The 15737-nt window shown below is 29.8% G+C and overlaps 2 protein-coding genes across 2 annotated transcripts in view; both read right to left on the bottom strand.

Annotated features, from left to right (window-relative positions):
* The window catches only part of LOC148173907 (PDF receptor-like), a 50212-nt gene extending 43951 nt beyond the window's left edge, over nt 1–6261 (bottom strand). The window contains exon 1 of the mRNA XM_088037258.1: nt 6116–6261. The gene's annotated coding sequence lies outside the window, so the exon portion shown is untranslated. The remainder of the gene's footprint in view (nt 1–6115) is intronic.
* A 2929-nt stretch (nt 6262–9190) lies between these two features.
* LOC148173906 (uncharacterized) lies at nt 9191–9976 on the bottom strand. Its single transcript, XM_088037582.1, has 4 exons — nt 9906–9976; nt 9690–9854; nt 9472–9636; nt 9191–9423 (listed from the first exon to the last, which is right to left on the bottom strand). The coding sequence occupies exons 1-4, from the start codon at nt 9948–9950 to the stop codon at nt 9271–9273; spliced, it is 528 nt and encodes a 175-aa protein (XP_087893708.1). The 5' UTR covers nt 9951–9976; the 3' UTR covers nt 9191–9270.
* Nucleotides 9977–15737: the final 5761 nt, after the last annotated feature.

The following is a 15737-nucleotide window of genomic DNA, read 5'->3' as shown; positions in this document are numbered from 1 at the left end:
CAAACGATAAAAAATTGCTCTATTTTACTTTAAAAAAATTATTTTCCTACGACCCCATATGAAAGTGGCATTTTCCACACGGTTAAATGACTCCGAAAGTTGATGTTTTCGTACACCCATTTCCGAAAGTAAAAGTCACTAGTGTGATATGAATATATCCGCACAGACCTGTCAAAATTGACAGTTATTTTCAAATACAAATGTAACTCCTGAATTTTTGTCTCAAATATCTAGACGATTGACTGTAAAACAACATGCATAATGATAAAAATGAATTGGTTAAGTCGTTTTTGACAAATCAGTTTTGACAGGTCTGTGCGGATATATTCATATCACACTAGTGACTTTTACTTTCGGAAATGGATGTACAAAAACATGAACCATCTAAATATGTGGAATACGTCACTTTTTTATGAGGTTGTAGAAAAATGACATTTAGAATAGATAAGAAATGAACTATTGTCGAAACTTATGGTTTCTTCCTGATGATGAAAGGTCGTAGGAAAAATAGTGTACATAACTCGTCGGAAAGTGTGTTTCTTGCACTCGTGTAATATCTGCACTCGGCTGGCGCCTCGTGCATCTACTTTTACCCTCGTGCGAAATTGGTCACTTTCCGTACTTGTTATGTAAATATCTATTTCCAACGGCCCCATATGAAAGTGGCATTTTCCACACGGTTAAATGACTCCGAAAGTTGATGTTTTCGTCCATCCATTTCCGAAAGTAAAAGTCACTAGTGTGATATGAATATATCCACACAGACCTGTCAAAATTGACAGTTATTTTGAAAAACAAATGTAATTCTTGAATTTTTGTCTTAAATATTTAGACGATTCACTGTAAAACAACATGCATAATGGTAAAAATGAATTAATTAGGTCGTTTCTAACAAGACAATTTTGACAGGTCTGTGCGGATATATTCATATCACACTAGTGACTTTTACTTTCGTAAATTAATGTACGAAAACATCAACCATCTAACTATGTGGAATACGTTACTTTTATATGAGGTCGTAGAAAAATGACATTTAGAATAGAACAGAAATGAACTATTGTCAAGACTTATGGTTTGTTCCTGATAATGGAAGGTCGTAGGAAAAATATTGTACACAACTCGTCGGAAAGTGTAACATCTGCACTCGGCTGGCGTCTCGTGCATCTACATTTATACTCGTCCGAAATTGCTCACTTTCCGCACATGTTATGTAAATATTTATTTCATGCAGAATCATATATTTTTATCTAACTCGCCTGTTATTCCACTCGTTCGATAAAGAATCACTTTACTGACTTACATAATTATTAAATACACAAGTACTATGCAATCATCAAAAGTTATGTAGATAGTAATAGATAATTTAGATAATAAATGCGAAAAGTTCCAAATTAACGCACAAGAGCAATCTGGACAATAATCCATTTATCACTTATTCTAAATGTCATTTTCCTATGATCTATATGAGTAATACAAAAAAACAGTTTAACACAGTTAAATAACCTTAAAAGCTGATGTTTTCGTACGTCTCTTTAGAAAAGTAAATCTTACAGGCAAAGATATGAATATATCCGCACAAACCTGCTAAATTAACTAAGAAGCATTATTTTAAAGATTACCAACCTAAAAGTATAGCTAAAATACAAATTTAAAAAGCTCTAAACAGTGATTTTTACTTTGTCATTTGACCCTTTATACAGAATACTAGCTACATTCTTATGAAAACAACAAAGGAAGCTTGTGGATAAAATGTTGAAATATATTCGAGATAATGGCATTTCGTTTACTTTAAAAATCTAAAATGATTTTTTGAGTGAACAAAATGTGCTAGTATACTCTTATAATGCTGTATATCTATTATTATTATTATTAACATATCATAGAATACCACAACTGCAGTTTATTTTTATCTGTTCAAACGATTCTTCTTTGAATACTAAACTTCTCGGGTAATTATTACGCTCGCCATCCCGATGTTGATACTTTTATAAGAATGTATACGGGATGCAATTATTCATCTACAACCGTGTTATAAAAGAAACACTCCTAACACTAATTTTTGTTGTTCAATGAACTATATTAAATACTTGTTGGGTAATTAAAAAGAGCGTTCTATAATATACTTATTATACAACTCGTTTTGCTGTCAAAACTGTAAAGTTGTAACGAGAAAATTTTGCATTTTTTTTGGCGTGAGCCATCGTACAGGTAAGTGTTATACGTGAGCTAAATGCCATTATAAGCTCGTGAAATTTGTATCACTCTCGCTTATAATTTAGCATTTCTTTTACTTATAACATAAATATCTATTTATTATTCGTGTTTGTAAATGTATAAACAACCCAATTCAATTAATAAATAAAAATATCTGATAAAAGTCCAAAAAATTAAATTTTATGAACAGTTTTATGGTATATGAATAATTTATAATAGTTTATGTACTATGCGTCGAAGCCTCACATAAAAGAGCAAGACCAAGTAAATAAATGAAGAACGGAAACTCACCCGAGAGGAAATATTAAATATTTTCTGAAAAGAAATTTGCATCAATGGGCGGAAGACATTTATGATTTATGATAAGTGAAATTTCCTACTCTGGTCGCTTTAAACTGAAAAAAAAACTGAAACTAAATTTACGTAGGTAATTGTATTTTCTAACATAAGAAAGCAATTTAATCTCATCAAGCTTAAGCTTCCGCAAATAAACATGTAATGTCATTAAAAACCCATCCAACAATATTTGTAAATGCTGTTATTTCTGGAAAAAACAATGTCCCTTAATTTGTGTACTAAAAGTGTTAGTGGTGCTTTATTGCAGTCTTTAAACTAGTCGTCCGTCCCATGATATTACAAGATTTTTTCAAGAGTTGATGATTTGCGCAAACACATTTTCTGCTGTGTATTTATTCTGTGCAAAAATAAAGTTAAAAGGCAACAAATTCCTAACGAAGTTTTTATTACACGAAGGCCGTTCGATATTTTTATAATTTAGTACAAAAATAATATCAAATAAAACGGGCGGATTTGTGACAGCCACTAATAAATTATCGCTGAAAGGATAAATATTTTGTATAGATGGGAGTAACAATGTTACTATTTTCTTTGGTGGTCGCCTATAAATGCCAGGAGTGAAATAGCGGCCGTAAAACAGTTTCAATAGAGATTGTCCACTGATATCCTACTTCTTGTTCTCGTTATAGAATATTCCATTTCAATATGAAAAATGCTCGTGCATTATGACAAAAAACCAAAACGGCTGGGCAATTGGGTAAATTCGTGTAGATTCATTCATCACGTTGTCTGGGCATTATGAATAGTGTCCTGTAGCAATTGGACAAAGTAAGTAGAACAGAGATAGTATAAATGGATATAAAACGTTTAAAAAAAACGGACCACCTATGAAATTTTTCCTAGCGTTGCAGTAAAGTTGCAGGTCAAGGATTTGTAGTGTTTCGGCCAACAATTTTATCTTAAAAAATCTCAATAGGGTCAATATTCCTTTTGTGCAAATTGGAGTTGCTCCATCCTGCTGAAAGTACCCCTGTTGCTTAATATAGGCAACCCAAACTACGCATTTTTTGTCTACTTGTGGAGAGAAATTTAATTTTACAGTTCAGAAGCAAACTTTTCAAGTTAGTAGTGATTAGGGGGCGTTCATAAATTACGTGAGGCATTTTTAAAAATTGTCTGATCTTTCCTGCTCCCTCCCCATCCCCCAATCTTACGTGAGATTTTTCAAAATATGTGTTCAAAAATGTGTTGGATTTTTATTCTAAAAAGAAAAGTAATAATTTGTTTAATGCTTTTATTTTAAATAAATAATATCTAGTAGATCTTTTGGGTACGGTTTGGCTATATTTTACTTAATTTAAAACTTTTTTCTCGCAACTTTGCTCTGTTTGGAGCAGAAAAAAAAAGCGTAATATTTATAAATTTTGTAACTTTTGTGACTAGTTCCTATTCAACAAACTTCTGAACAAAAACGAAAGAATAGAGGGTGAAACCGACACCATTTTTGAATTCAGCGGGCAGTTTTACCAATAATGTCCACTCGCTAACAGTGAAAAAGAAAGACGATAAAAGCAAATCAGGTGAATTACCAATTATGTTTTCACCTTTTGGGATATCCGTCGGCACGTCTACAAAAGATCTTTGTACCGAATCGTGTTATTACACTAGTCTTTTGTAAAGAAAACTGAATTTAATTTTCTTTCGGTCAATCAATTTCATTGCACCATTCAACGTGTTAAATGAGTACTTGACACGATTCTTTTTGTGTTCTCGTAACTACCGATTCATCATAAATTGTCTACTTAACTTAATGTTGGAATTTTTGCAAATGATTCGTCCAAAAATCTAATAAAATAATGTTAAAAAATTGTTATTTAAAAACATCTTACTTCTGCGCTTGCATCAATATTTAATGTTCATGCCTAATGGTAATAATAAAAGAAAAACTAAAATAATACTTTGCTCCAGTTGCAAAACTCTCACGGTAATTTTAAGCTCACTTGGTCTTAACCAACAAAAACAAAACATTTTTGAGCTTCAAAGAAGAATGTTAGTAGGAAATGAGTTTATAATTACTTTGGAAAAGTTGTAAAACCTTTAAGAAATAATTTTGGTCGGCATCCACTAATTGTACCTATTGCATCGATCTCCAGAGAGTGGACAGATACTAAAAACTCAAAGGCTGATGATTATTGCAGTCTCATGTGGCATTTTAATCAATAGTTAATTGATAAAGGAATTCAAATGTGCAGTTACTTTTTCAATCAGAGTAATTTGGAATTTATTTATTAAGTCTGATAAATGCTCAAAGTGCTTTAATTTTTCAATAGTGTGTTCAAATTTGTTTTTCAAATACATCATGGGAATTCTAGTACATACCTAAATGAACAAATTCTTGTCAAATTGTAAAATTATTATTAAAAAATAATGGAGACTAATTATGGTAAAAAAATTATATTAATTTTTTTCTTAATTTTTATTCATTGCCAGATCCAGATTTTCGTTTTTAAAAACATGACTCGATCAAAAAAATAAGTTCGACGTTTTAATTGAACTCTCTTTGTCCCCATTATACTCGAGATTGGAATTTTGCAATCAGCTCGTCTCTTTAATACTTCTAATTGATAATATGCTCAAACCTTGATTGGTTTCACAACAAACCATTTAATTAAATTGTAGGACTAATACAAACCGTTTTTTTAGTGAAGAAAATCTCAAAGATCTTTTACCCGAACCTTGACTAATAAATCCCCATTTTTATTTTAGTATGACAACGGAAAGTACTTCATTTAGTTACAAAAAAAAACACTCACACGTCAATAGGACTAAAAGTCATCCAAATCTGGAGTGATATACGGTCCTTCTTCTCGTCGTGCGTTCGCAAGTTTATTGGCAAATTCAAAGCAATCTCTAAATGAAAATACGAGTGAAAACACGTGCAGCTGCTGCCTCTAAAAAATTCAAAAAATTTAATAAAACGCGTCACTAAGCAAGCTGACATCTTTATATTCGAGCTTGCAGTTTGAGCCACGTCCCAATTTTTCATTTTGTTTAGAAACAATACAAAAGTATTTAATATAATTCTCTAATGGATTCTACTCATAAAAATTTCAGAACGTGATAGAGAGAGAAAATCGATTATGAAGAAATTGATTGATTAAATCGCATTTGCTCTATATTTTATGAAAGGTAATTCCGTTTCCTCGTGCTCTTGTATTGTTCTTATTTTAGTTTAGTTTTGGCTTTTACAGAATCGTCAAGAAAGAAGAGTTTTTTGGGAGTATGTAAGTTTGAAAATTTGCAGATGTTCCTTGTCAGATTAATGGGATTTTAATCTCATTTATAAGTTAATTATGAAATATTGTCTGATGCAAGTACGTTAGCGTCACTTTTTTATCACCAACAATAAGCAGCAAGCATTAATTAATTAAACCATAAATCATATTTAAAAAACTCTCACAAACCTTTTTTTTCTTACGTAATTGAATATTTTATTAAATTTTTCTTCGTTTCACTTCCTCTTCCCGATATTAAATTTTCATAAACAAAATTATTACATTTTTTTTCGTCAAGAAAATCAAAAATTAAACGACATTCAACTTACGTGAACACTTTCTCTTGAGAAATCTCTTTTCATAAAGTTTTCAACCGTGCCGAACTTCGCCAAAGCATAACATCTTCCCGTAAACTCGCCACCGAACCAACTGACGATATTGGCCGCGCAACGTCTGTTTTCAACTTAACATCCTCTGGATTAGAGCACTTCCGAATTGTCAACCCGACATGCGCTTAAGTTTTTTCAGGGATTTTATACAAATAGGTATCAGATTTCTCCACTTGACATCTTTATGTAACATAATTTCTTATTATGCTGTGCCCCTTATTGTGTGGCGAGATAACACACCTATAAAAAGGGAGGCTTGGACAAAGCTCTGAATTGCTGATGGCAAATTTTATTCGTCCCTGCGTGGCGATTAGAGTTAATTTTTAATGAAATTTGTCTCGAATCTAATCTTGATTGCGCTTTAATGATATGGTTGTGTTTTATTTTATTTGGGGAGAGATTTAGACTAAGTTTTTAAATTAGTTTAGAGATGTGCTGGCTAAAGTTCGAAACGGATACCATGGAGGTAATATTACTAGCACACAGCATAAGCGAAGTTCACATAATTTAAAGTTTACACATTAATTTCGAGCGATGCGAGCTTTCTCCTTTTAATATGTCTTTTGAGTTGCTGACTAGTTGTATCATTGTGAAAAAGATTTTTACAAAATTGGCTTAATTAACGTATAATAATATGTTAGTAAACAAAATATTATCTATTGTCTCTATTTATAGGAGTAATTATTAGATAATCACGTGTACAATTTATAACGTTTACCATTTTCTTGCCAATTTCACGTTTACACAAAATTAGTAAAATTTCAATTTGGATTGATTCCAATTCTTATAAATAAATATTATGTTAAATCTTACAATATGCAAATAACATAGGAAATAAATATTTCGTCTACAATCTTCGCATTTGCTACTTTTCTTCTTGTTTTTCGCACAGTTCCACGAGTACTGAAGGGTAGTTTTTATTGAGGAAAAAATATGTTATATAAAATAATATTTCTACAACCGGTATACAGTATGTCCTCGGATTGAGTACACAAGAGGAAAAAAAACGTTATTTTTCATTTTACAGAAAAATGACAAAGGAATAATATTTTTTGCTTAATTTAAAATAAATAAATCTTTGATTAAAACTTTAATATTATCAAGCTGTGTTCTGGAAATCGAAAAAAACAAAAAATAACAAAGAACTTTTTTATTTTAATTTAGCAAAAAATGTCAAAGGAATGAAATTAGTTCCTTAACTTAAACCAATTTCTACTATTTGATTGACCCATTACCTGTTTTAGCACCTAGTTCAATTCTAACTCGTAATTCTTTCGACTGTTTCAAATTTTCTCAATTATTGTTAAGGATGCAATTGCATTTTTTTTCCAATTTTTTAATATTTACACATTATTAGGTAAATTTTTCTTTAATATTTAACGCACTATTTGATTTTGTGAAGCCACAGCCTGCTATTATTTGAATACGATTACAAAATTTAATAAATAAAAATAATGAAAAAATTAATTTTAAGAGTACAAACTAATAATTTTGAAATTTTAATTGCAGATTTATCTGTTTTGAAATAAGCAAAAAATGTTATTCCTTTGTCATTTTTTTGTAAAATGGAAAATAAACTTTTTTTCCCTCTTGTGAACTCAATCCGGGGACATACTGTATAAAGTTGACATTTTAATATCGAAATTACTTGCTTTTAGGCCCAAGTGCGTAAAAGTATTCAAACGAGTGCGTAAAAGTAAAAGTTTGACAAAAGCAGAAAACGTAAGTAAACAATTTTTTTGTAGCTCATTTACATCGTATGAGTGAAGTGTCAATTTAAAAATAATTCTAGGAACTGTCACCTGAAGTATTTATCGTTAATTGTAGAAAAAAAATCTTTTTTCCTACTGCTGCTGGTGTAAAATAGATGTTACAATTTCGCAACTTAATGCCAAAATAGCTATTTACTATTTTAGTATGTCGATTATACAGTTTGTTTTTAGCTAGTAATTTGAAGCGTTAATTATTACTTATTAGTATAGAATGCCAAAGACTCTAGTTATGTAGATAGAAATACTAAAGTCTAAGAATATAAAGAAGAGAGGAGATAATGACAAACTATTATTGGAATCTTTGTCCTTGCAAATCACAATCTTGTAAGTTTTTATTCAAAGCGTTCCAAGTATGCCTAGAAATATGTAAAAAATAAATATGTATAAAGAATCTGAAGATACGAAAAGAGTTTAACTTTCGAAACAGGTCCATTTTTTAACAATCTAGAAGAACAAAAAATAAAAAATTTAAAATAAAAAGTGATAAGGGATTAAAAAACTCAACTACGAAATATGGATTTAAAAAATTTAATAAGCCAAAGTGTAATTCAATTTTATAGTGAAACTTAAAATTCTGAATTTAGGAAATCAAATCCGTTTATGAAATTTTGAAAAGTGTATTTGTACAGGATATTATATACACTGGCATTCAACTCTTTTCCTGCGGTCTTTTTCGTATAGCTTAAGCTTCAGTTTATAAACATTATTTATAAAATTTAAGAAAGCACATAATTCTGAAACAAAACAAAAATTATTTAAAATTATCTTGTATTTTCAATTAAAAATTGGCCTAAATTAAAAAACTGTAAAAATCTATTTCTGGATGGATATGGAAATTCTGCTGTTTCGAAATTAAGTTTACATTTATTGCCATTTTTAAAACATAAAGATAAAAACAAATTATTATCACCTAAACTAACCTAAAACAATTTAAAACCTTAATTTATCAGATATAAAGTTCAAAATTTTTAAAAGAAGCTACGTTCAGTTTGAATAAAAGAGAAAAATCTTGTTTCAGGCAAATTTAGGATTTTGTGTAATTATGAAAAAACTTCAGTTGCAAAGTATCGCATCGACTACAAAATTTAAAAAGTTCAAGGAACATAAAAATAACAAAAAAATGAAACAATAAAACAAATTTATTAGAAACCAGCCACACGAAGAAATCTGAAAAACTAAATAATCTAAGAAAACATCAAAAATATCTCATTAAACATAATTTTAAAGTAAACGAATTGAATTCTGCTTAGGTTTTACCTAGTTATTAAAGTACAAAAACAAGTTTAAGTGCGTGTTTTTTAAACTCCTTCTTAACTCCATTTATTATTTAGAAGCCTCCATCAAAACATAAAGGCACGAAATCAAACGATTTGTCTTTTTCTCAACAATGTAGATGTGACTTCGGATGAAACCGGGCGGTAATGGAACATTGAGTTTCTTAAAAGGTAATTCATAATTCCTTACCATATAACGACCCTGAAACAACCTATTTTTACGACTATTAATCCAAATAAATTAAATTACGTTTTGAACAGGACACGTTCGTGGAGGGATTCCAATTTGCGCCTGAAGTTCCACCCAAAACGTGCCTATATCCTTGTTAAGAAAGTCACACAAGTTTGATCTGGAAAATTTAAACAGAGGCATGTATTCATCTCCGGATGAAGAAAGTTCAAACGTTGCATTCATCTGAAAAAATATTTCTCATTTTTTTAGATTACGATTGTTTCGATAGTGCTTACAGATTGATCTTGACCTAAAGGCGTAGTGACGATTGCAGTAATATTGGCGATTTGTTTTCCGTCAAGAATGATGTTGGTTGATTCAAATTTGATCGGATAGTCGTAGTTTTTATCACAGACTTCCAATTTTCGTAGCCACATCTGTTTGCCCGCGATCCTTGACATCTGAAGTCAAAATTTTATTATATTTCATTGTAAGAGTTGAAATTTACTTACTATTGCAAAGAAGAGTAGCGCAGAAGAAAATCGCCAGCGAGTCATTTCAATTAGTATGAGAATCGACACAATAAAAGAAGCGATTGCTATACCATACCTAAATATAAATGAAAATTACATTTTAATGAGGTGAGATGAGAATGAAGATTGCAATGATTACTAAATATGATTATTATTATTATACAGGGCGAACCCGAATAAAGTGCAAAGATTTTGACTACCACTTTAGATAATGATTCTGCAAAAAAAATCGAAATTTGAATGGGGTAAAACTCCCCCGAATTACCCGTTATTCGACGCTTATGAAACCAAATTTAACCACTGTTTTTCAAAGACTGCAAAAAATGTTTTTGCTCGCTCTTATCATGCTTGTTTAACTTTTACTTAATTACCTGTGTTAAAAACAACATTTTCAAAAGTGCCTATTGCGAAAAAGGGCCAATTTTTATCTCGAATAGTTCGTAAAGTGACTTTTTCCGACCCGCTTTGTCGACCAAACTGAAATTTTAATTAAAAATGAAATAATGAAAAAGTTACCTAAAGTTACTATGAAAAATGAACAAATGCCCTTTTGGACAGTTCCATAATCCGTTCACCCGTAAACAAAACACTTTTTATAACTTTAGGTTTACACTTTTGAAGAAACCACAGGCAAAGAATAAAAAAATCTAACTCAAAATAATCGAAATTTGAACAACTTAGCACTCTAAAACCTACATTTCTATACCACGATTATTGCTAAACTTACGGGAACGATAAACACATTTTGCCACTTGTTTATTAGCGTTTTTATTCCCAATTTTTCGATGGCCTGGACTGACAATGAACTTGAACTGATCTACTCAACAACACCTTTTAGTGGCGCACAACGGTTTCTTTTTCTCGAAAACGGTGACGTTTCGGAATGCGAAAATAGGTTATTACGTCAAATTGCGTTGTTTGATATAAGAATTAAAATTTTTGCCCTTTATTTGGGTTCAGCCTGAATTTAAGTTGGTATAAATAGCGGCCTATAATTGTTCCAATTTGTATTCAAACGTATCGTTTTTAAATCATCAAGTTAGGAAACTTTTATTATAAAGGCAAAAATTGTTATAAAAGTAAGAATAATTCAAAATACTTCAAAATTCGAATTCGTTTCATTCTTAGGAGTATATAGAATCTTATACTTAGATTTAGATTCTTAGATTTTTAGATTAGATTTGGTTTGTTTGTATCTTTTACATTCTCAACAGATTTGTAACTTTAGGTGAAAAAAAAAATTATGAACCTTATTTTATTTATTGTATTATTTAGTAATTTCAATCAAATTATAAAGACACGAAACTACACGATTTGTTTTGTTTTCATTTATGTAGATGTGACATCGAATAAACCCTGGAGGCAATGGAAAGCTGAGCTTCTTATAAGGCAATTCATAATTCTTCAAATGATATCTACCCTAAAAAAATATAAGGAATATTGATTATTCTTTATCTAAAATTACGTTTTGAATGGGACACGTTCTTTGAGGCACTCCAATTTGCTTCTGAAGTTCAACCCAAAAAGCTCCTATATCTTTATTAAAGAAGTCACACAAGTTTGATCTGGCAAATTTAAATAGAGGCACAAAGTCCTCTCCGTTTGAAGAAAGTTCAAATACAGCGTTCATCTGAAACAAAGTTTTTTATTTTATTCTCCTGTTTTTAAATGCTTACTGATTGATCTAGTCCTAGAGGTGTTTGTAGAATTCCCGTGACGTTAACGGTTTGTTTTCCGTCACAGATGATGTTAGTTGATTCAAATTTGATCGGATAGTCGTAGTTTTTGTCACACATTTCCAATTTTCGTAAGTAAATCTGCCTTCCAACGACGTTCTTTTGAAAAAGTGATATCTGAAGACAAATTATAACATTTTGTTATAAGTTAAATTCTACTTACTATCATAAAAAAGAGTAATGTGGATGAAAATCGCCATCGACACATTTTTCGAAGTGCCATAAAACTATTTTTTTCAAGATTAGAATGGGAATTAACAATTTGATTATATCAAATGCATCATAATAACGTAAATATTTATTATAATTGGATTTTAATGAGGTGAGATGAGAGCAAAGATCGAAATGATTACTAAGTATGATTATTATACAGGTGTACCCAAATAAAGTGCAAAGATTTTAACTGCAATAATGGCCAAATTTCGCGTTCCAAAAGTTCCTGTTCTGTAAAAAAATTATTAAAGTTTTCTGCAGAAATCGTCGTGCGCCACTGGATTGTTGAGGGTAGGTCAGTTCCAATGCCAACGTCAGTCGAAACTATCGTAAAGTTGCCAAATTTGAATTATTTTGAGTGTTTTGATGAATCTAAAGTTTTAAAAATCGTTTTCTTTATGGATAAAACTGAATATATTTTAAACAAATAATTTTTTTAATAGGGCAATATTTGAAATTGTTTTTAAAACCTGTAATTAAGAGAAAGTTAAACAAGTAAGGATAAGAGCGAGCGTAAACGTTTTTTGTTCGAATTTTTTTTGCAGTCTTTGGGAAACAGTTGTTAAATTCACTCCTATAAGCATCGAATAACAGGTAATCCAAAAGGGTTTTGCCCCACTCAAATTTCGATTTTTTTTTTGCAAAATCATTATCTACATGTTGGGGTCAAAATCTCACGTTTTTAGAAATTATGCGTAAAATGACATATAAATGCGTAAAAGTATAAATTGTCATTTCTAGACATCGATATTGCAATAAACAAGTTTGGAAATTTGTTTGCTACACGTGTAAAATAGCTTTTAGCACGCGACGCGTTGTCCACTTCATGTGCGTAAAACACTTCCACAAACAAAAAGAAAATGTTTTATTAAATAATTTGAACGGTAAAATAATGAAAGTTTGCAGCAACATAAATTAAAAAAAACGATTTTTTTTAAATAAACATTTTCACGCAAGCTTACTATTTCCTGCCTGTACACATGAATATTTCAATATCAAATGACAAGTTGTGTTCATGCAATATGCCTGCAAGTAGCAATTTTAGAGATCCTTTTACTATTCAGTTTTTATAATAACACGACTCACTATTTTTCGCACAAAGCTTTAAATGAAAATATGGCCGAGAGCTTTATGTCTTTCTTTATATTGTATAGCCGCAAGATATTCAGGATTACGTATACAATCTAAAAAAAGAGTGCATTTTTAATGTAGATGCAACACGTACAACTTGAAGAGTATTTAAAAATAAATGCATCAACTTAGTGGCATAAAGCGAGTTTTGCAAATCACTCTGAACGAAACGAGAGCTTTACATTTTTAATGACTGAATTTGTAAGCATTGCTGGGAAATAGGTGGTCCAAAAATGGCTCTATTGTGGAGATTTTGCGCAGTCATGATGTATTTAGCGCTGGTATTACACAACAGGAATCATTTCAAGTTAATGATGACGCAAGTCCACATTTCTATTCAAAAATAAATTCCAATAGTGTTTCGGATTGTATAACTAATTAAATAATTTCTTGCAACTGGCAGCTGAATTGACGTACCTAAGTCACAGCCACGTGATCTCAGGTCACGTTGTGATTTATGTGTTGGAAATGAGGGCCTTCGGGTTCTTGTTACACAATCGGACAACTTATTCTTAGATACAATTTACAAGGATACTTATTGTTTCAGAAACATGATTAGATATTGTGTAATGTAATTTATTAAAGTCAGAAAATAACAATTTACCACAAACTTGAAAAAGTTGTCATGAAACTCCGCAGTAATCCAAAGATTGCAACCTTTCATTCTTTTCAAGCACTTGAATTTTACTTGTTCAAGTACCTACCCTTGTTCCGGCACTTATGAACCTACAACTTCTTTAAAATCAGTCTAACATGCTTCCTTTTTTCCCTAGAACGGATCTAAATTATGCTTTTGTATTTGTCGACATTGATTTTTTCTTTAGCTGAGTCTTTTATGCTTCGTCGTTGACTGCTCTTTTATAAAATATATGAAATTATGCAAACTGGAGGACAAATTGAGATTTATTGAAGTGTGCTCAATTTAATTAAAATTTCAGTCATTGTTTCATAATTTATTCCAAACAGTTCTATGTCATATTCATTTCTGTTTTATTTCTGATTGAGTGACTAAAGATAAGAATAATATTAACATTTTGATTTCAGATAATGGAAACGAATTATTAAACTTTGCAATTTGTTCAACAATAATAATTTTTAGATACACTAATCTTTATTTTTATATTCTATTTTCCGTTAAACTAAAAATTACTAGCATTTGTAAATGTCTTAAAGACATGTTTTTTTATATAAAATTTAAACTTTATTAATGAAATTATAAGTAAAATTGTAAAACCCGTAAATTTTGTTCGGATGTGTTTAAATTTGCGTTTAAAACGCTTTCTAAAATCTTTTAGGGTAGAATATTAAATTACTCTGTTTAAAAAAAAACAGCATTATCAGAAAAAAATGTCGCACTACCTGAAAAAAAAAGTAACTTGATTAGGCCATGTAAATTTCTATATTTCGGCATTAGAATGTTTAAAAATCATAAAACTGAGACAAAACTCATTTTAAAACGATTTTTGTCTCGTTTCTGTCATTATTGTAATTCAGTTTCTAAGTACATACTAAAAAATAGCTAAGTATTTATAAGATTATAGGCAAAAGTGAGTCATTTTATTATGAGACGAGCTATTGACCATTGAAATAGATCAACACGTGGTGTGATAAAAACAATTTTGTATCGAATTTCGTACAGGATTGTTTCTTATACAGGGTGATTTTTTTAAAACCGCAGGCGCTGTAGAATTTTTATTTATGATCCGATTTCAAAAATTTAAAAAACAAATTAAATGGTTTTTAATTTACTATAAACTGGTGATTTTAAAATTTTTCTAAATGTCTTAGTATCTTTTGGGCGATACTCAACTTTCTTATTTTAAATTGACACCCATATTTTTTTTTTCATAATTTAGAAGATATTAATTTTCTTGATTCAGAAATGTGTAATATGTTCTACTTTTACAAAAAATATTTAAAAAAAAAATCAAAAATGAAAAAATTTAGACAATGAAAGTTAATAAAATCTAGGTGCATGGTGTCAATTGTGCAATGAAAAAAACGGGATGGCGTTTCAACAGTATTTTAATTAAATTCGGTAGTTGTTTTTTCTGATTTGTAATTATTATTGTCTTTTGTTATTAATAATTTCAAAAAAAAATGCCGATCCTTTCTGTTATTTGCTGCTTTTTGACATTGCAATAACGGCATTCTTTTATTTGACACCATGCAATAGATTTTATTAACTTTTATTGCTCATTTTTTTTCAATTTTGATAATTTTTTTAAAAATATTTTTGGTAGAAGTAGAACATATTGCACATTTCTGAATCAAGAAAATTAATATCTTCCAAATTATGAAAAAATAAATATGGGTTCCAATTTAAAATAAGAAAGTTGAGTATCGCCCAAAAGATACTAAGTCATTTAGAAAATTTTTAAAATCATCAGTTTATAGTAAATTAAAAACCATTTAACTTGCTTTTTAAATTTTTGAAATCGGTTCATAAATAAAAATTCTACAACGCCTGCCGTTTTAAAAAAATCACCCTGTATAAGAATTATATAAGAAATAAACTGCGTTGATATACAGTATGTCCCCGGATTGAGTTCAAAAGAGGGAAAAAAAGTTTATTTTCTATTTTACAAAAAAATGACAAAGGAATAACATTTTTTGCTTATTTCAAAACAGATAAATCTGCAATTAAAATTTCAAAATTAGGAGTTTGTACTCTCAAAATTAATTTTTTCATTATTTTTATTTATTATATTTTGTAATCGTATTTAAATAA

This window comes from Gnatocerus cornutus, chromosome 5 (assembly GCF_029298725.1).
Source record: "Gnatocerus cornutus isolate USDA-ARS CGAHR chromosome 5, icGnaCorn1.1, whole genome shotgun sequence".
Taxonomy (NCBI): domain Eukaryota; kingdom Metazoa; phylum Arthropoda; class Insecta; order Coleoptera; family Tenebrionidae; genus Gnatocerus; species Gnatocerus cornutus.
The sequence above is the reverse complement of the archived record's forward strand: the minus strand, read 5'-3'. Positions and strand labels throughout refer to the sequence as shown.